The sequence below is a fragment of the Sinohyriopsis cumingii genome, chromosome 7 (genome assembly GCF_028554795.1).
Source record: "Sinohyriopsis cumingii isolate HCF-2022 chromosome 7, ASM2855479v2, whole genome shotgun sequence".
Lineage (NCBI taxonomy): Eukaryota > Metazoa > Mollusca > Bivalvia > Unionida > Unionidae > Sinohyriopsis > Sinohyriopsis cumingii.
The window spans coordinates 60180707-60202591 of NC_142967.1; the positions used below are offsets into that span (position 1 = coordinate 60180707).

A 21885-nucleotide genomic window follows, 5' to 3' on the forward strand; every position below is an offset into this window, starting at 1 on the left:
CCTGTACAGATAAATGCAATGAAGTGTGGCTGTAGATGCTAAAGGTATTAGTAGAGAAATTCCACCTGTATGTAGCCAGCCGTTGTGAAATTAAACATATACTGAGTTTTTTATAGGTTTTATAAGCATGCACAAAAATAAAATAAAAATTACAGCCCAAACTTAATTTGAAGTCACATGAGCTGTCTGTACAAGTACCTAAGTACAATAAAATATGTAAAGAAAACAAAAGTGAGGTAAAATTGTAAAGGCAGAACTGTTGTCATTGAAATAAAGAAAAGTTAGAACTTGCCTCTCCATAATACACCATATCTATCAAACAAGCTTTGAATTCACCTTATTCTCCTTTCGCTTCTTTGCCTCGCTGTTTTTTGATAAGATTTGTGAATGACTAGGATAATTTAAGGTAGTTTTAATTGTTACTTGTATAATAATATTTATAACAGTGACTGAGTGGTCAACTGAAATGAGTTGACCTGACACATGACTGTGTCGCTAGCTCTGATGCAGGTAGGATATGCATGCCTTTATAAACTTTTTCATATGCCATTCCCATTATTTCATTTGATACAAAATAGATAATACAAAACAGGTCTGCTTTTAATCAAGTGTAACAATATAACAAATAAATTCACAAATCAGAAATCAAAACACAGTCAGCAGTTAATTAGGTTCTCACAGAATGCCAGCAGACGTAGCTATCACAGTAGATAGCCATTTTTCACATTTGAGGGGATATTGCATTTATGATGACTGCACTGAAACTTAATTAAAATATAGGGCTGAAACACGAATTTGAATTCACAAAAATTATTTAATTGGTATTTATTTCTTAATTGTTGCCATATATAGGCATTAGTGACAGTTTCACTGATCAAAATTGTATCAAGGTCTATTCTTTAGTGTACTGAGAATTTTTTGTAAAGAAAATGTAACAAAGTATCAGACTTCTTTTTAAAAGCTGAAATTTCAAGGTGTTGATTCAAATTTCTGGATACTAACCATCATTTTAGACAGTAAAATGAGCAATATATCACAGCTTTGTTTATCAATTTTGACTGTGATTTTCTTCATGTTCACCACAAAAGGATAAATCCTTTTGAAATTTTCTAGAAAAAAAGGGATCCATGCATTCCACCCATGTTATAAATGGGTTCATAAATTATCCTACAGGGAGTTGTTGAGGGAGCAGTGTATTCTCCTGGAATATAATAGAATATTCTTTAAATTAGGAACAAAAAAATAAAATTTTAGATGTACTATCAATTATGAATAGTGACTGGTTCCACAACCAATTCTGTCTGTTCAGTTGTTTTTTAGGAAAAGTTTTTTTGAAAGTTTTTGTATTCTTAAAAACAGCTGCCATATTTAATGGCACACTGTCAATATCTGTAAAAACCTGAAAGGATTTCATGCCAGGATACTTATTGTCAAACTTGGTCAAATTCTGTTCAACAGTTTTAGAAATAAAACTGTTCAACGGTTTTTCTATTTTTAGTAATAAAATCCACATTCGTGCCAGGATACTCTCTGTCAATTTTGGCTGAAACTGGTGTTGTGTTTTGTGAAAAAGCTGAAAAAGCATTTGCTGATGGATGGCACACAATGGATGATGCATGTCAGACACAGGATTACACCAAAAGATGATGTGGCCAGATGCACAAAGAATAACACCTACCTTCGATCTCACTTTCACATTCAATAAGAATCCTCTCAGCTTGTGCCTGAGCCTCTGCTGTGGCCTGGCCTGTGGACTCGACAGCAGCAGTTATGCTCTTCAGCTCAAGGAGTTTACATCGCTCGATTTCTGCCTCTTTTTCATTATGTAGTTTCTGACGCTCAAGCTGGCCTCGTGATATCTGCTCATTCCTACCAGCTTCATGGGAAGCTGCAGCTTCTATTGACCTGGAATAGATATTACCTGTAAATATCTATCAATTACAAGATACTATGATAATGTTAAATGGATGTAATGCTACTGAATACTGACTGTCAAAAGGCAAGTATGGAGACCAGTTTGGACAAATATTTTGGTAAATATACCACTAAAACCTAAAATTTTAGATTTCAATAAAAACAAAATCAAGATATAATTAGAAATGTGCATTATATAAGCATTTTTTCCTCTTAGCTATTCATTGTTTCCCCTCTAGTCATTCCAAAACAATGAAGTGTGAATTTTAAGCCTGTTTTCATATCTGCATAACAACTATAACTTAACTAGAATTGTGCAACATAGCGGCATAATCACATCTTTTTTAAGAAATGTATAACTTTATCCCCTTCAAAAGTTTCCCCTACCCCTGCCCCAAGCCTTTATCCCTAGGATCAATAAAAATATTAAAACTGTCTGTAAGCCACAACCAAATATATTGCAAAATTCAATGGAAAAGTATGGGAGTATTATCCAGATCTGCCAAACCTAACTAGAACTTCTCAGTAATGCCACTGATTTGTTTTGTAAGTTAGACCAGTTTTCAGTAAGGTGTAACAAATATTTACTGCTGTTGTCAAGCTGGAAAACATGCATTTGAAAGTCGTGAAGTGAGATTCAAGACTGATGTAGTGATGGTAACTGTCATGTTCTTCCTGGCCTAAAAAATTTGGAAAGTTAATTTAAATCTGAATGACCTCCAGTACAGTAGCACAAACTTCAATTCCAAACCCTACAGAGCTCAAAGCCTTCTTACTATATGTCAACTTGATATAAATCTTAAAAAATAAATTTAATTTCATGTGGGCTGTGGTGACAGCTATCATCTTTCCCACAATGTGCCATACTGCAATCAACATACTGTTGTCCTTATTTCTTTTTCCCCCCCAAGAATTTGAGTATTCCCTTTTATTCTTCTGTACTGAAAATTAAAGCTTTTCAAAAGGTTTATTGTCCCTTTTGTCTGGGAAATGTATCACTTGATAGATGCCATTTTTAAAACAAATAAGCAACAGCTTGATCATGCTGATGTTTTGCATCATGAAATACATCCATTTTAAAGTATCTGAGGTACTACTGTGAAGTTGGTCTGCTTCCCAGACTAAATCCACTAAATCTAATGTGAAACCCAGATCCAAATCAAGCATGGACAAGACAGTATCTGGATTTTGCCACAAACAACTGCATTTCTGATATTTTGTGGACTGTATTTTAAGGGTCATTTCTGTAAGACTTACAGCAAAATCATAAGTTTTGGCAGATCTATATATCCAGTTTGACCAAACAAAGGTACTTACTTGGTAGAGATTTCTATGGCCAGCTGTACAGATTTACTTAAACTGTCTCTCATCTTCATGTCCACAGGTTCTATGCTCTGGACATCAACAGCAGTAATCACCTGCAAGCACACAGAAATAAGGGTGATATTTCAAATTATCGGAAACAAATAATGCCAAACTGAGCAATCCCAAATCTACAGGTCGTTATGTACAACAATATTATATGTTTACAATGGCATACTCATAAGACTGATTGTATCCAAGAAAAGTCTCTAGGAATTCTTCAGTTTCATTGATTACTTTTTAAAAAATCTTTTTCTTTATTGTTAGAATGCATGTACATAGAAATTAACCATAACATCAAACTTGAAATCAGCAACAAGTAGTTTCTCATGTCAATAGCCTTAATGTGACATTTCTTCTTAAGAATGCATTCTATTTTAATATATTTCTTAGAGTTACATGTACTTGTAAAATGTGATTGCCCCTAATCAAGCCAAAGCAGTAAATGTTGACTAATTAAACAATTTATGAAAAACTGAATGTTGAACCTATGATGAACACATTGTTGTAAAAAATCATGCAATTGACCCCAAGGAAAAAAAAATTGAATGAACATGCTGCTGAATGAAATTTCTTGGCTTCATAATGATTCATCCCATGTATGAAGAAAATCCATCAGAGGGTTTAGGAAATATAAGCTACCAAAAACACTTTAACCAAAAACTGGAATGCAATGTTTCTGTGATCAGAATATTCAATTAAAAAACATATGCCCTTGACACCAATGTAAAAATATTGACTGAAAATGCTGCTGAATGAACTGTCTTATTTCATAATGATTCATCCCAAGTATGAAGAAAATCAACCATGGAGTTAGGGAAATAAAAACAAATGAAAAACTTTAACCAAAACCCTTAAAAACTGTTGATACTACTGACAGAAAAGTGACTGCTATATCTTGCTTCCCACTGGGGTTGAAAAGATGAAAGTACAACTAGGAACCTAAATACATAAAGTAACATGTCCATGACATCTGACTGTCTATTTCAAGTGCTTTTTGTAATCGGTTCATTCTGTCAGTGAGTGATTCTACAGTTACTAAATTGGCAAAACAGAGGTCAAAAATGGGCTGTGAAGCTCCCTGACAGAACGGTATGGATAAACCTTGAGCAAAGTTTCTTCAGCAGAAGCTTAAGGAGCCCAGTAAAACTGGGCTCTCCAAAAAGTGAATGAAAATGACCAGACTTTTACCCAGCTACCTGAATGAAGTTAATTATTAAACTTAATTCAAAGCTTTTGGGTTATTATATTAGATTGAAAGGGAAGCTATCAAATGGCACTAAATGTACATTAAACTTAATTCAAAGCTTTTGGGTTATTATATTAGATTGAAAGGGAAGCTGTCAAATGGCACTAAATGTACATTAAACTTAATTCAAAGCTTCAGCTTATTATAAAAGCAAATGGGAAGCTGTTAAATGGCACCAGATATATAATGAACATGTTATTTCCAGGTGATTAATATATATCCAACAAAAGTAAAATTGAAAGTTACCAAATTATTATTTGTGAATTTGATTTCTTTTTGCAGTACCCCATCCTTTTGGAACACAGCATTCAGAATAACCTGGGAAGAATGACGATGAAATTCATCAAATGAGGTGCGTGCAACTGCTGCTCGAATTCTGCTGCCTGAAATGTAAATTTTAAGGATATTTTCTAATATTGCAACTAAACATTTCAGTTGATAATTTGCTAAAATTTAAACTTGCAGAAGTCAAAGGATAAAAATTTACAACAATTCAATTAATTCAATGTACTGAGCTGCAAATTAACATCCAGAAAAGTGAGATATAATATCTATGCTTATATATAAGTCAGGTCCAACTGCAAACAACACAGACCTTGATCTGCCATATAAAAAATCAGGATCTATGTTGTTTGTTCTACTGATGTTTCCAACACCCAGATCTGAAAGCACATAATACAACAGCAAAATAGGTTCTATGCAATTTGCACTTGGACAAGACTTATAAGTGAGTATATATGGTACTGTTGCATATACTGTATCCCAGCAAAATTTATTTTCCATGCAAGTTCTCCAAGGAAACTTTTTCTATCTCCACCCCCAACCTAGGTCTCAAAGTTCATAACCTATAATTCTTTTCTGAGATAAAACTTCTATTTCATATATCTTCCCAAATCTATTCAATAAGTGACATATAACTTTCATATGTACATTTAAGGGATTAGTTGTATTTAACTAATTGAGTTGCCCTCTTTAAATAACAACATTATTATTATTATTACTATCTTTTCCATGCCAATCCTTTAAGAAAATGTCTAATCATCTACTCAAATGAAATCGGAGCATTTTAAGCAATAAAAATTCAACCTGGTCAATTTTATTACAGACAATAAATTAGACATCTAGATCACATTTAAGCAGAAACAATTGCTCAGGCATATCTATCAACATATGTTGCCGTGCAGGTCAATTAGGAAGTATTTCCTAACCTCCAACAAAACGTACCTAGCTGTCGACAAGCATAACCAATAAAATCTGGAACTGAGAAGATAGCTGCTTCACTTCTTGGGTTTCCTTTCGTATACTGAAAGATTCAATTACATTCTAAATAAAAATTTGACCAGACAATATAAAACCAAAGGGTTACGATTTTATCTCATGAACTTAACTACAACATGCAAAAGAAAAGGGCTTTTCTTACTGAAAATGATTATAATCTGATTTATAACCAAGGCAAAAATCTTTGAGGTCAATTTGATATGATATGCAAAGTCCAAATTGTCATGCTCTTCTATGAACATGTAAGCTTCTATTTTAGGTCATTTCAAGTCAATTATCTGCATTTTTGCTTCAAAACATCATTGCTGACATAGGAATGCAATAAAAGTAAATAATCCTATGATAAATTTGTTAGTCAAACCTAAGCAAAGCCTCATTAACAACCCTCTATTATGCTCCAATAGATGGGATCTATTAATTCAACATCATTCTCTTGGTAATAATAATGCAGCTCTCTTTCACCACAGTATCCTTCATTATAACATGATTCTGGATATAATTCAATTGCAATATCAACCCTGTCTAAAAGTTTCAAATAAGCAAAAAAATTTCTACTGGTGTATATTTTTAATGAGCTAACAATTTCATGAAAATATTTTTCACCCAAGTCTGGCATTGCCCAAACTTGATACTTCAAGCTGCTTATATCAATAATAAGCTTTTTGTGTACCCAGATGGAGTCAGCTATTGTATACCATAACCAGCTCTAAAACCCTCCAGCTCTAAAACCCTCAAAATTGAGATTGTTAAAAATCAGCTGTACCAGGTTCACCATTACATCCATAACATACCAGTCTTGCCAGTGTTTCTCAGCATTCCCTAATTTATCTTAGATGTGATATTTTGCAACCCACATGGCAAGAAACAATGGCTATTAGATTGGATTAGCATACCTAAAACAAGACTTGAGAACAAAGTTTTGCAATATAGACTATAAGCATTAATAATTTACCAGACAGAAAGAGAGTCAGTATAATGTAGCCCCAGATTTCAACTCAATACACGAATTCTATGTGTACCAACATGCAAATGTCAGTACATATAGTTGATCACACTACTGAGGCTGTAAGCTAGAAGGCACCCTGCCACTGTGCTATTAATAGTAATAGCATAGTGCTTCAACTGGGAATGAACTCAGTTACAGTGCAGTGGAGACAGCTCTGTTTAGTATCTGTATGATATTAACACTGACCTACCTGCATGGAATTTTCCCTTAAGGCAATCCCAAGAGACCCCTGACATTAACTAGAATCTGGTATGTGTTCTCAATTAAGCACCAATTCTGTGGCAAACAAGCTAATGGGAAAAGCGATTTTTTTTCAGAGTGAATGTCGATCAAAAGGCCTTTCAATGATGCAAGTCAGAAGAAGAGTCCCTTGAAGGGTCTGATACTCTACTGACCAAAAATAATTTCCAAGAACATGAAGTTTGTTCCATCTGTCCTTTTATTCATTTTTACTGTGGAATATTGAACTGATCTCATATTTTTTGGAAACTCCAACATATCAAATTTAGTAACAAAAATATTTTCTTACATGTCTGAGTTAACTTATTCACAAGCTACCATGTATACTTGCATATAAGCTGAACAATTTAGGAAAAAGTAAAGGCCTGGAAAAAGAGGAGTCAGCTTATCCACAGGCCAAGGTATAACCTTGCAAGTTTTTAAGATTTTTTTTGTTGCTGACTACCATCATGGCTGTAGATCTTGGCACACGGAAAAAAATTTATGTCCTAAAATGTATATACAAGTGAAAAAAATACATTCTCGGTGTCCCAAAACATACTAAACTGTTACAAACTACTATGATTGCTTTTACTATTATTCTGAGCATGCATATTTTCTGATTTCTCCAACATGAAATTAAATAAAGGTAAATAAAGACTTCATAATTCATGGGCCAGTTCGAGTGTACCAAAGGAGACCAGGCTGTACTATAATGTACAGTACTTACACAGTGCAAATCGTGCCTAGTGTCACTTTAATCCTTGTTTATTCCCAAACAGATTAGATGCAGGTTTTGCTTTATTAATTTTTTTGACCAAATCACATTCTTCCAGATAACACTTCAGCTAGTCAATAATAGCTGTTTCATTTACACTGATCCATGCGCTCATGAGTTACTCTTTTTCACTGATACAAGCAATGCTACAAATTGAGGTAATCTCTATGAAAAGATACACATGTTCAATTGTGCAAGGCATAACCAGCATAACTGTTACACGTTCATGAAAGATTGATAATAATAAAGGCTAAAATTCTCAATATAGATCAACCAAGATCATCATCAATCTATGTTACTTTTGTGTTTTGGCTGAACAAAATCATAATTTTTTACAAAATGGAAAGCTGGATGTTTCGATGTCTCCTTTGTTTATAATTGACAGATTTATTTTTTATTTTCTGACAGTAATACAGGCAAGTTAATCATCAGAAAACTAAAACTGGCTTGGGTTAAAAGGGAATTTTGACCGGCAACTATACCAGTACTTTGATGTGTACTTGCCTTTCAATACATAATATTCACATGATTACCTAAGTTTTGTAAAACAGGGTGTAAGGTTGCTTACATCAAAGCAAACTACAACTCAGTTTTTATGGTGTCAGCATGATTCTCAAAGTATTATTTCTGAAACTTCAACACTGTATCATTATTTATCATTAAAGTTTAGTGCAGTGGTGCCCATGATTCAAATCCAAGGGATGTACTTCATTCAGTGTGTGTTAAAACCTATAATGTACATGCAGTGGCACCATTATGTAAATATGCTCACTAGACTAATTGCAAGCAGTGAATCATACTGGGATAATATTTTAATGAGTAAGGTATTTACAATTTCAAGGCAAAATAAAAACGTAATTACTGGTGCAGTGATATAAAAAGTCAAATGCAATAATGCACAAACAAACAATAATCGAGTCAAAAGGGAGAGGTAGTGTTACAGCAACCTGCGAATGCTCAATTCTTGTCATCATCTGATCAAGTTAAACACAAATCTGAATTAGGCAAAAACAACAAGAAAACAGAAAATTTAAAATATATTTCTTGACTTTTATAATGATACATGCCAACCCAAGAGTTATACTGGTAATTTTTGCTAATTAAGTTTGCCTAAATAAATGCATTTAGAACTTACCACATGCATCTTGTGAGGTCTTGGATTTTTGGGTCGACTTAGATGCAGGTCAAGCACTTTTTAGTGTTTATAACTATTAAGTTTGGGTGGTGGTGTCTTATATGCAAACAGGTTTATACGTGAGTATATATGGTACCTGTAAGTGATTTTGAACTTGGTATATGTACCATGGAGAGAAGATATGTGAACCTGTCTCATACATTGTGAAGATGTACCTACATGCTAAGGTTGGTTTCATTTATCATAAATATTTAAGAAAAAAACCTAACCCAAAAAATGTTATTAAACTTGCATCATTCAGGGTATTCTTCTGATATATCCAGAAACTTGGTTTGAGAAAAATCTATTCATACTTTCATGTGCTATCATGCTCACAAGACAGTACAGATAGAAAATCTGAGTTGAGACCTATCACCTTAAAATCAATGTCAAATTATCAACTTATTTAATGGAGTGAAACTAAATACAAGTCTGATCAACATTTATTTGCATATGTGCAAGTCCCTGGGTTCATTAGTGAATGGAAGCATAAAAATGCAAACAATGACTTTTGACTTGATCCTTAGGACAATTAGGTTTAATTTCCAAAACTCATTCACACAAAGTGCAAATATGTTGGTCATCAGATCTGTACTATTTTCATCTGGAACCAATTAAATATTGCAGTTTTAGAACAAGTCCATGTCAATGTCATTAACCCTTTACTTCAACATCAATTTTAACCATCTTACATTTTTTGTACAATCTATTATGTCTAGATAGATTTAAGAGTAAAACTGGGTCATTATATATGTACAATTATTTTTCATGGAAGAACTTTTTACATGCTTTAAAAGAGAATTCATTTGTGACGATCCATAGCTGCCATTTCTCATACTTGAAATTAACAAGTTCTTTGTCAATGTATATATCACTAAATCATCTGAAATTGATAAATCAGAAAAAAACTCGGTGTTGCCTACATCAATATCAGAGCCTTTACCTAAGTTACTGACACTTTCATAGTAGTGATTCTAGTCGTGCAAACTCCAGAAAGTAATGAACAAAATCCATGATCTCCATTTTGGAGAGTGGAGAATCTAACCAATTTACTTTAAATAGCAGATTATGACTAGAGTTTAAATAGCAACCATGTGATCTGACGTAATGGTTATTCACATCAATGAATGTAGTACCTAATAGGGATTTACCCCCGAAGGTAGTGCTACGAAAACCAGCTCAAAATGGCTGACATTTACAGCGGAAACCAAACGCACTTCTATGAGAATGGTGTTGAGGTGTCCAAAGGTGCTTCCATGTGAACTGAGGAGAGGCATCCAAAGGCACTTCCATGAGAATGGAGTAGAGGCATCCAAAGGCACTTACGTGAAGTAAAGGGTTAATCATTCATGAGAAGTAGTGACAAGATGGAGGTCAGATAAGCACCAATCTCATTTACAACAGTTACATATTGTTCTGGTGTTTTAGTGAAAAATCCTTGCCTATATGACTTTACTGTCAGAATAAGTAGCCACACAAATGTTTCAAGATGGCTTCAGATGAGCACCCCATCCTGAATCTGATGCATCAGTATACTGAAAGAAGTAGGACTTAGAGGTATGAACTGGGACTCCAGTCAGAAATCAGTCCCAATTCAGCCACCTTTGCAGGTGGTGGCAAATGTCAGATTCCAGGGAGATATGAGTTGATAGCATGTCTTTGTTTATTTCCAGTTTGTTAAAAGCAGGAACTGGAGCAAGTACAAGCCTCCGTAGGGAAACTGTCTGCAGCCGAGTTCAGAGTTCCTAAGGAACAGACCTAAAGGCAAGCAAACAAGGTGTTGGCCTGAATATCTCTCATGAGGGACAGTATTTGCTGTGAGGAAATTCATTTCTAAATATATGAAGTTCTGAGAAGGGATCAGATCTGACTTCTTTCTAGGTAGGAGATCAGACCAAGATGAGTCAATATCAAATAACAGAGGAACAGGTCCTATAGATGAGAATCTCTAAGGACTTGCATCAACCAGTCATCAAAATACTTGAGGATGGGGACTCAAAAGACCTTAAATGGGCTGCTACTACACCCATCGCATCTGACTGCCTTGCCATGTGAGCTTTAACACAGGCTACTTATGAAACTGTTAAGGCTGCACCTGCTTGAAGAATCTGGGAGAAGGTCCCAAAGGGTGATCAGAGTGGGAGTACTTCTTGGCCAGTTTTGATAGGTACTGAGTAGCTGCCTATGACCCATGTTGCTGGTCCTTCAAATCCTGTGACCCTATGGAGAGTATGGGACATCCTAAGAGCATCTAGACATCAAGCAGTGCAGCTTTTAAAAGGATCTTAGTGTGGTCCAGCAAGTTTTTGGATGTCCTGAAGGCTGCATCCATGCTGAGTGAAGAAGTTCTGCTGAGAGCACCATTGACATGGCTGGTACATAAAAATGTGATGTCTTCGCTATGGCAACCAACAAACACATAAGTGCCACTGGAGACACTGATTACTCCTCCAAGAGACTGAAGGAAGCCACCACAAATAGATTGGCATGCATTACAACCATAACTAGCATGTGGGCATTAAGTTACAGGGCCTTCAAGGCTTTACCTGGGAGGTGAGCCAAAGACCCAGCCAATATCTGCAACTGGGACACACCAGAATCTGGGGGTGAGGGTGGGTGTTTAACGGGCCAAGAAGAGAATGAACTTGATACCTGGAGCCATAGACTGTCGGCTGGAGCATAGAATGGAGGACAAACCCCCCCTTCTGCAGTCTGGTAAACTCCTGGCCTTGGTTCAAGATCTGTGTATACTCCCTGACATGTTAGAGTGCAGTAGTAGCAAAAGATCTCAATAAGAGGAGGCCCCAGAAAGCCTCTCCTCATCTGACCAGAGACTGCAAAAAAGACAGCTATCTGTCCTTTTTCAATCTGGACAAACAAGACAGGTTGGGTGGACATCTCATGGGGTTTTCTTGTGCCCACACTGCTCATGCTCTGTTTAGGCACTGCAGCAAAAGAAAAATCTGAAAAAGGAGAATAATAAAACTTCTCAGTAAGATCTTACATGTTCTCAGGTGTCATTTCTATAAAATGAATTAAAACCACCATGTTTTAGCAACAATAAAATTAGCAATGCAGTTTTGTTTTTCTTTTTAAGAACAAAATCATCATCAACAATTTTTACTGAGTACTGTAGATGAAAATTAGCGAAAAACCAGCTGGATAAGATATTGTTGATAATAATATAATAATAATAACAATAATAATAATAAGGATGTTATCCTAATCTGACTTTTAAGGAACAAAGGTGTCAATCACAAAACGCACATAAATAAAAAGTAAAAACTGGTGTGCAACCTCCTTCCGTAAAATAAAAATAGCAAAAAATTGGATTAAATTGAATGCAAATTCTGATGATTCATTACACCATGAATCTGCAAACCAAAACAGCAAGGATAGGGATAACTAAATACCTACTTTAGCTCCAAAAGATATTAAAAAAATTCATAACAACAATAATAGTTATGTTGACACCAGTTGGGGAGTAACCTTAATGCAAGGTAACCCAGAAAATCAGTAACTCGATAGAGAATTAATTCCAAACTGGAACAATATCAGAGGGTAATTCTGTAGGAACAATGCACCTAATGAAATGTTCAATTCATAATACATGACTTGAAGTAAAGGCAATTTTTTATTAAGTACTTTAAGCAGCCAAAATGATGACAATGACTGGAAAAAAAGGTCTAGACTGCATGGGCCAGGGTCACGGGTTACACATTCAGAACTTTCTATTAAGTCAACTTAAAAGAGGATGAATTCTCATTATACAGTTGATATTATTTCATTTCCAGAAAAGTGTAAGCTATGCTATGCTAACACAACAGGTTACACATTACTGATATTAAATGAAATGTCCATAGATGTCACTGATCTAAGGCAGGGGTCTCAAATTCAAACCACCCTGAGGGCCACATGGGGGTATTTGCAATGGCCCAAGGGCTGCACCACCTTTGTTATCTCTAATGACACCTTGTGACACCAATCATTTTGTGGGCACAAGATACGGCTTGGCCGTCCACAAGCGGCCTGCTGGGTCCCATGTTTGAGACCCATGATCTAAGGTTTGGAGTGTTGTTGGATTCTTTGCACTGAAAAGTATTACTAAACTGTAGCAGACTTACTAGAAACTTTATACATTTTTACTTAAGAAGGAGTTCATGGCATCCTTAATGTTTCAAGTTCGAGCATCAAGTATAATTTTACAGGCTCAATTTTGCAACCAAACAATTTTTCTTAATTATTAATTTCTTAAATAACTGTGAAGGAGCTGGAATTATACAAATTGGTCAAAGACTATTTATATCATCTTTTGACAATGCCTTGTGGAATTGAGTTACCATTGCAGTTTTCCATATATAGGGATATTTCCTGGGCTTTGGACTACGGTAAGATAAGAATGTGATTGTCTCTACAATAGTAGTTGCAGGTACTGCTGGTTTAAAAGCTTCAGGCATGTCATGTAAATAACTAATTTCAAAAGTTTCTGAACCAACATGTCTTGTACTTAATATTTATTTTTTTATACCTCAAAATGGTTATTAAAGGCCACCTGGACACTAAGTCTTGCATGGTCTGATGTTTCTACCTGAAAGGTAATAAAATGTCATTACAGTATAAACAGGCAATTCAATTAGTGATTGATGAATTGTTCTGGATATAGCCGACAAGCTTGCAAGTTGGCATGTCAAAACAACGAGTCTACATGGCAATGCATATTTCTCATTACAAATTCAATAATATATTTATTATCTACTGTATATACTTGTCTGTTAAGTTGGGTCCAACTGCAAACAGTGTGTGCTGGCAGATGTTTTGAAGGTTCTGTGTTTTTTGTTCTGCTGATTACTACTGTGAGTGTAGACCCAGATCTGCTTGCATATTATGCAATCACACATCTAGGTATGTGCAGTTTGCAGTTGAACTCAACTTTAAGTGAGTACATGTATATATATTTTTTTGTTGGTTACACTGAAAGCACAACTGTCATTCTGTAAATAACATCCATCCTCTCTACTATCCAAACTGGCCTTTCTTCCACTAACATCAGAATCATATTGGAAATTTCTTCTAAAATCAAAGTAAGAGGTTTCATTTTTGCCCACATTATATTCTTCTTCTGTCAAGGCAGTTCTCATAGAAATTTGGATTATTTTTAGTTTCCCTGCTATTAGCATATTTTCTTTAAACAATACCCATTACAATATGACCTTATCTATACTCAATATTGGAAAATACTAAATTGTTACTTTAATGCACATGCATAATTTGAAGGGACTGAAAGATCTGGCAGGAATCCACAATACATCAATTTATTCTGTCCTTTTATTCTTTTAACTGCTGAGTATTGAAACCATCAATATACAGTCAAACCTGTAATAAAAGTCGTGAAGTGGTCATCTTGTGACACTGGTCATTCTAATTTCTCCCCAGGCTTTTTTCCACTATAAAAGTAATGTATATAATGGGCACCTGCAGTCTGTGGTTAGGGACCAGATGTTTACTAATAAAATAATAGTTTCTCCAGGCTTTAAGCAGTCAATTAACTATATCAACGGTGACCAATCTGTATATGTGAATGAGGAAGACGATTTTTTAGATACAGGAATATCATTTAAAATAATGTGTAAACATTTCTTATCTCACTTGTACTCCGTGTACTCTATTACTGTCCATTTAAATCAAAAAAATGTTAAGAGGTCATATTCAAAACTGACAGTTTTTATCATTATGGACTGGCTTTTTAATGTGTAGAGGTCAGTGGGCTAGGAGTTTTAAAAAAATCTTTTGGCCACTAAAAAACTTAGACAAAATACTCTTGTTTTGAATTGCAGAAAATGAAGAAGTAACCACTTTACAAGTTGTGAAAAAGTTTGTGATAAAACAAAAAAAAAGATGCCCTGGTTGTGAGTAAAATTTTGTGCCAATGTGACAGGTATTTTATTTGATTTAAATTCAGGTTATGTCTCATAAAACAAATAAGTATTTTTGAGGAGAGATACGAGTTACATCCATTTTCATTAGGGTCAGAGATCATACAATATTTACAAAACATGCCTGTAAAGGCAATAAAAGCCACAAGTTTTCATTTTCTATTCATCACAAGCCTCTCACATCAGCTGACTGTCATTTGATCTCTGAGAGTTGAGCAACTGCTTAATGTAGGTACTGTCTTAAGTGCGAACAGCAATTCCCAATTCTAATTAACAGAGTTGGCAGAATAAAGAGTCACTCCTCTGTTTCATAGACATATGTAAGCTGTCAGTTAGTTGAGAAATTAGTATTTTGTCATAGTGCACAAAGGAAGCTAAGATCACAGATTATATTTTTGTACATGTCAATGATAACATAATTCATAAGATGGATTAGAGTGAGCAGGACACAATCATCTTACGTGGAACACAACTTTGGAAGAAAAATACAATATAAATTCATTTTATGATTTGTTGTATTGTGCTATACCTGCCAACTTCCTACACTGTTGTGGGGTGTTTGGAGACTCAAATAGTGCACAAAAATAATAAAAAACAATGGATAATTAAGTTATCAACTCATGTGAGCCTAAAAAAAAAAACAATTGGAAATTGAAATTTGAATACTGGTAAAATAAAATAAAATCTGTTTTCTTTGAAGCATTTAAAAATGCTTTCAACACAGAAAATGTTGGATGTAGCATTGTCATATATCACCAGGACACACACACATGTGCAAATACATAATGACAACTACAACTACACTAAATTATGAACTACACAATACTTGTCTGTAAAATGCAGAGAACAGTCGAATAGAGTTTTATCCAGATGTAGCTCTTGCTGATCTCAATAGTTCAGTTAGGGGTGTAATTAGAATTCATCTCTGCACCATCTTAGACTGGATGCTACTGACATTTACATTTTCATGAAGATCTTGTTGAATTTTTCTCAGCATAGAAAATGATCTTTCTACATCTGTACTGCTGTGAGGGAGTGTCAATCATGCAATGGTCACACTTGTTAGAATGTTAAAGCATGTTAGTTACTTTTGTGATTAAGCTTTGTGTTCTTAAACTGTCATGGCTGTATGTTATTACTCTGTCATTGGATGTCTTATGTAGTACATGCCAGAATGATTAAGGGACCGACCATTTAATTTTGGACAAAGGGATATAGGGGCCTGGGATTTTTGGAAAAAAAGAATTCTGACCCCCAAATATCTTGAAAAACTATTCTTGCTCTGTTCTGTAGACAAAAGGAAGAAATTATATACATTATACTAAATGAAAGAAATTATTATGATATAAAAAGAAAAAATAACATTATTCAGAAATCAAATGGCTGGTCCCAGCTACATTTTGACAAACTATTAATTATTGAGCACACTACCACACTATTCCAAACTCCCCACCCAAGATATATGGAGTAAAATCTGACTTAAAAGAAATGTTGCCACTGACCGCAAAATAAGTTAATAATCTTCAATAAAGTTGGATTTAACAATTAAGAATACAGTGGTCCCCCTCATGAATGCCCCCCCCCCCCGCCAGTAGCCACCCCCTTTTAACAGCCGGAATCCCTTGGCACAGACAAGAATGTTTTCAAAAGAACCTCTCAAGAAAGGCCACCCCTCTAACGTGACCAGCAGACAACATATTAGTGCAAAAATGTAAAATTAACTCCTCACAAACAGCCACATTTTATTAATGTGTTCTGAACCAATCCATACAGCAAGGTAAGTAATCCAATTATCTTCCTCGAAGTATGTTTCCAGATGTCAGGTTTCTGTTAATCAATGTGTTGGCTACAGTACATGTACCACTAAGGTTAGTATTATTATACTATACTAGATTACTAGCTAATAATATGACTCTAGCTACTATCAGTCAATTAAGTCATCTGTGCAAAGGTGGTTGTTTATCTCTGATCAACTTACCTATCAATCACCTCTAAGACAACTGTATAAATTGTCCCTAATATGAGTTTTCCAAGTCTACTGTTCCTTCAAGTTACGGATATATATCATAGTGTCAAGAAAGATTCACACTGAATTTTTTGTTGTTGTTGATACTATGATTACTGAAAATCACTTTTGGGAGTAAAAAATTGTGTTTTTCAAGTGACATGCTACATTATGGCAAATATGAAGTGCACTAAACATAATAATAATAATAATAATAATAAAAATAATATCAACAACAATAATAATAGTACCTGATGCATGGTATTTGTTCAAAAATCAAGTGTGAAAGGTGAACCTCTATAATGAGATCACCAATATTCAAAGGCCAGTTGCACTTTTCCCCATTGTTTGACTGTACTTTGGTTTCACTTATTTTTGTGGTATCAAATTCATGATTTTGTAAAAAGACAAAAAGATATTTTTATGAATATATCAATTTTTGGATTTGCATCTGTTACAGTTTGCATATTTATAGATATTTAATTTTGGGGATTAACACTGACAAATATCCAAAATAAAGAATACAAATGAACAAAAATAACCTGATGGCAAGCAGTGGTTGTTTGAATGGTTAAAACAACAATACCACTAATATAAGCACAAATCAAACAGCTGGTAAGATGATTTCCTCTTAGCAGATTTATTCATCCTAGTGCTCAACGTCAAACAAAGCAGATGCAGCCAACACCAAGCCTAGCAATATTTTTAAACATATCTATATGATCTTTTACTTAAACAACAGACTACAAAGTTGCATCATGAGTGCATCATGTCATGTGGATGTCATTATTCCATATGTGAACAAATCAAATGACCGTATGGCCATTACAATGCAATTAGCAGGCTGTGGCAACTTTTTTGTTAAGTTGAGAAAAGCAGTTCACGCTAAAATGTCCCAGAGATTGGTCTTACTTATTCATGGCTTTCATAAAGCTGAGTTTAAATAATTTTGCAATTTCAGGATTGTTGTTCATCATTCAAGGTCAAAGACAACCATGACATCACTAATGGGTTTGGTTTCAGTGAGCACATGAGTGGGTTGATCACGCTCTGTATTCACTGTAGTAAACTGGACTTCAAATGACACTTGGAGTTGTTTGATTAACGGAGGAACTGCCTCTGCAATTATCCTCAGCTCATAGTGTTTAGATCTAGTATGGATGAAATAGTGTCAGGTGGAACAATCTACTGCAAGATCTTCTCAATGGTCAACATGAAGTGGAAGTCTTTCATGAAGCATTAATTCTGACTACCCTGAGCTTGTTTTTCAGCTCATCACTTAAGATCTCCTTTGACAATTACTCGTCTGACATCCTGGTGATTTGACCTGCACATCTCAGCTGTGATTTGATAACTGAGTGTGGATACTTAGAATGCCTGACTGTATGAGAACCTCAGTGTCTGTGACTGTGTCCTGCCATCTTGTCCTCACAAGTTTTCTCAGGCAGCCCGTGTGAAAATGGTTCATCTTCTTGACATTACATTGGTATACCATCCAGGTTTTACATGCATACAACAGGGTCAGCAATAAAATGGCTTTGTAGACCTTACATTTTGTTTGCAGAGTGATGCCTCTGCACTCCAAACATTTGTGTGTAGTCTGCTGAAGGCCACACTTGCTTCGGTAATTCTGGCTTTGGTTTGATCACTGATGTGGACTAAACATGACTGTACTACTGAGGTAAGTGAAACCTGCCAACTTCCTTGAGGGTCTGGCCATTCAGTGTGATGGTAGGCTGTATGTAAGAATTTCCTGGTGCAGGCTGATGCATCATCTGTCTTCTTGATACTGGTTGTAAGACCCAAACTGTCACAAGCTGAAAAGAAATGGTCCATACTATGTTACATGTCAGACTAGTATTTGGCATTATGGGAACTTTGGAGATCACAAATAGTCCCTTCTTGTAACTTTGTCTTCACCCGTAAAGTCCTCAGACTGAAGAGCTTGCAATCAGTCCACTATCTATTGATCCCAGCATCCGAGTCACAGAAGGCTTCTGTAAACATGGATATCATACTGAAGAAGGCTGGGGCCAACAGGCAGCCATCCTTGATTCCATTGGTGACTATATATGGTTCAGATGCCTCAATGTCATCACAGAATTGCCGAACTATTATGATGAATTTCTCTGGGCTACCAAATCTTGCAGTGATCTTCCAGAGTCATCCATGATCGATTGTGTCAAAAGCTTTTGTCATGTTGACAAAAGTTATGTACAGGCTAGTGTTCTATTCCTGGTATTTCTCCTGGAGTTGATTATCTTCAAATACCATTTCTATGGTCCCTTGACCTTTCCTGAAGCCATACCAATTCTCAGGCAAAAGCCCTTGATTGATGTGATTCATAAGGTGATTCTGCAGAATTCTGTTGAGGATTTTGCCAGCTTTTACCAGCTTGGAAATGGTTGTCACAAGACTGTTGCCATTTTGCTTGTACAAGTGGATGATGGATTCATTTTTGTATGCCTGGGATGTATTTCCCTGATTCCACATTCACTGGAAGTTCTGAAGTCATGCGCAAAGATCAGGCTTTGTAAACTTCTTCTGGTATAGCATGCACTCCATATGTTTTGCTGTATGACAGCAGCTCAACTGCTTTCTCGGTTTCTCTCAAGTGATCTAGGATGAGCAAGTGATGTGTTGATTTCCACTTGGGGGAGTCAATCAATTGCCTCCTTACTTGCTGATATATTGATGAAGCATTCAGCCCATTCCTGACCTCTTTGGTGCCAGCAGCACTCAGTATTGGAAATGTTCCTGATAAATGTATCCTGCAGATTGTCTTCAAAGAATCAAAGCAATTTTTCATGTCATTCCTGTTTGCATTGGACTGAATCTCATCAGCCTTACTGCTCAGTCACGATTCAAGCAAATGAGTTTGCATTGTTGTTGAAGGCTGCCTTCCTAGATAATTAAGTGCTGTTTTCTAAATGTCTTTTGGAGCTGATGTTTCTCACTGAATCAGTAGTATCCATATTTCAGCATAATTCTCATTAAACCAATCTTGATCATTACATGTGGTATGACTTTGGGTTTTGGATGCGACAGAGTATACAGAGCCTCTTGGGGATGCCCAGTTTTCCTCACAATTCTTGAGTTTGCATGAATTGTTACTAGTTGGCCACACAGTTCTTCAACAAATGCCTGTTTTACATTCTCCTGTTTCAATTTGGAGACCCTGAGATTTCTGTATGCTCTTTTGCATTGTGGTCATCTGATAGGCTGAATCAGGATATTGAGCTTGGAGACTATATGCTTGTGCTCAGTGCAGCATTCTGCACATCTCATGGTCTTCATCACTGGTGACGTAGTGAGATGCCAGTGCTTGGAATGTGGATGCAGTGAAGAAGTCTTCTCACACAGTTGGTAGGTGGAAGACTCTGTAGGTGATTAGGGTGTTGTTTTATTAGCACATTTCCTCAGTAGAATGAGTCTACAGTTGATGCATTTGCCAAAGTCATTTTTGACGATGATACCTGGCTGTGTCTGGGGATCTGCACAACTCTAGCCACCAAGGATGAGTTTGTCTACATTTGGCACATGTGCGAAAAGAGACTCTAGGTCTCAAAAAAGTCATCCCTGATCTTATCTGGGTTGGTTATGGTGGGTGCAGAGCTGCTGCTGATAGTTGCATGTCTTTCCAGACAGTGGAAATCTCCTCAGGATCAGCATGCTAACTAGACCCCATCAGCTATTGTATGCTGACCAGGGTTAAAGTGAAGCAGGCAATGTTTAAGGTACCTTTTCTAGCTCATTCCTCATGATACGGAAGTAAGCAGTGTTATCCTAAATTGGGCTGAAAGTTCCCAAGAGGGCTACCAAGTTCCAATGCTGCTTCAGTCCAAGGAAAAGCAACCAGATACACTGAGATGCCTGTGTGCATGTCTGCAGCTATAGTTCCTATAGTATGTACACGCGCTGCTTTGATGCTCACACATTGCCACTGGACTTGAAGGTACTCTGGGCAGGGCCAACTATATACAGTGAAAAGTCTTTTAGTAAAAATCCTAAATGAATATGACTTGCCCTTAAAGACAAGTAATAACAACAAGATTTTCAAGATTGTCACTATGACCATCTTGTTGGAAGTCTAATCAGCATAACTTTTAATTATGGGGTTTGATCACCAGGTATCACAAAAAGCATGACATCTGTTCATCAGAAATATCTATAAGATATCAGATCACCACATTAAGTGTTTCAGTGAAAATCCTGTTGAGATGACCATCCATTCAGGATGAACACCATTAGCGTGATGCTTAAGATGGACACTATGGTAGCCATGTTGGAAGTACTTTGGCATAATTTTGATTCTTTATCAACTACACATCAAAAAATATCTTGCTGAGTGTCTATTCTGGCAGTTTGGTTTCATTTGGTGATAAATCTGTGTGTAGTGTTTATGAGGCAATCCTTCAAGGAGTTTTAGAGGAATTAATATACATTAGGTAGCATTTTATGGCACCTTGTCACAGCAAGTTGCTATATGGTGTCAACTTAAGATAAAGTTCAGTAGCAATAACAAAACTGTGCTAGCAGAAGGACAATGGATGATGGATGGATGACAAACAACAGGCCATTGCATAATCTCTAGTTCTGGTCTATGATCAATAAAGTAAACAAGTCTCTTGAAGGGACTGACACATTACTGTTCAAAAAGAATTTCCAGGAATTTAATTTAAGACCATTTGTTCTTTATAACTGCTGAGTGTTGAAAGCATCTCTGATATTCTTAAGCGTCAAAACTTTCTCACCAGCCACTGCAGCAGTCCTACTGGATTTAAGACTGATAACATTTTCATTTATGACAAACTAGTCACCATCAGAAACCTTTGGTGAAAACCCCATGTTAATATGACAATGCATTCAAGAGAATTAATGACAAGATTTTCAATATACTAATTGTGGCAGCAATATTTGAGGTCAGATCAGCACCAATTTTATTTTGGATCAAACTAGGTATTGTA

General features: G+C 35.7%; 1 protein-coding gene across 1 annotated transcript in view; it reads right to left on the reverse strand.

Annotated features, from left to right (window-relative positions):
- The window catches only part of LOC149795350 (major vault protein-like), a 101234-nt gene that overhangs the window by 18908 nt on the left and 60441 nt on the right, over positions 1-21885 (reverse strand). Inside the window, exons 17-21 of the mRNA XM_089965125.1 lie at positions 13509-13568; positions 5750-5828; positions 4772-4908; positions 3232-3332; positions 1679-1905 (exon numbers count right to left, since the gene is read on the reverse strand). Of these exons, the coding sequence (XP_089821251.1) occupies positions 1679-1905; positions 3232-3332; positions 4772-4908; positions 5750-5828; positions 13509-13568 (604 nt within the window). The remainder of the gene's footprint in view (positions 1-1678; positions 1906-3231; positions 3333-4771; positions 4909-5749; positions 5829-13508; positions 13569-21885) is intronic.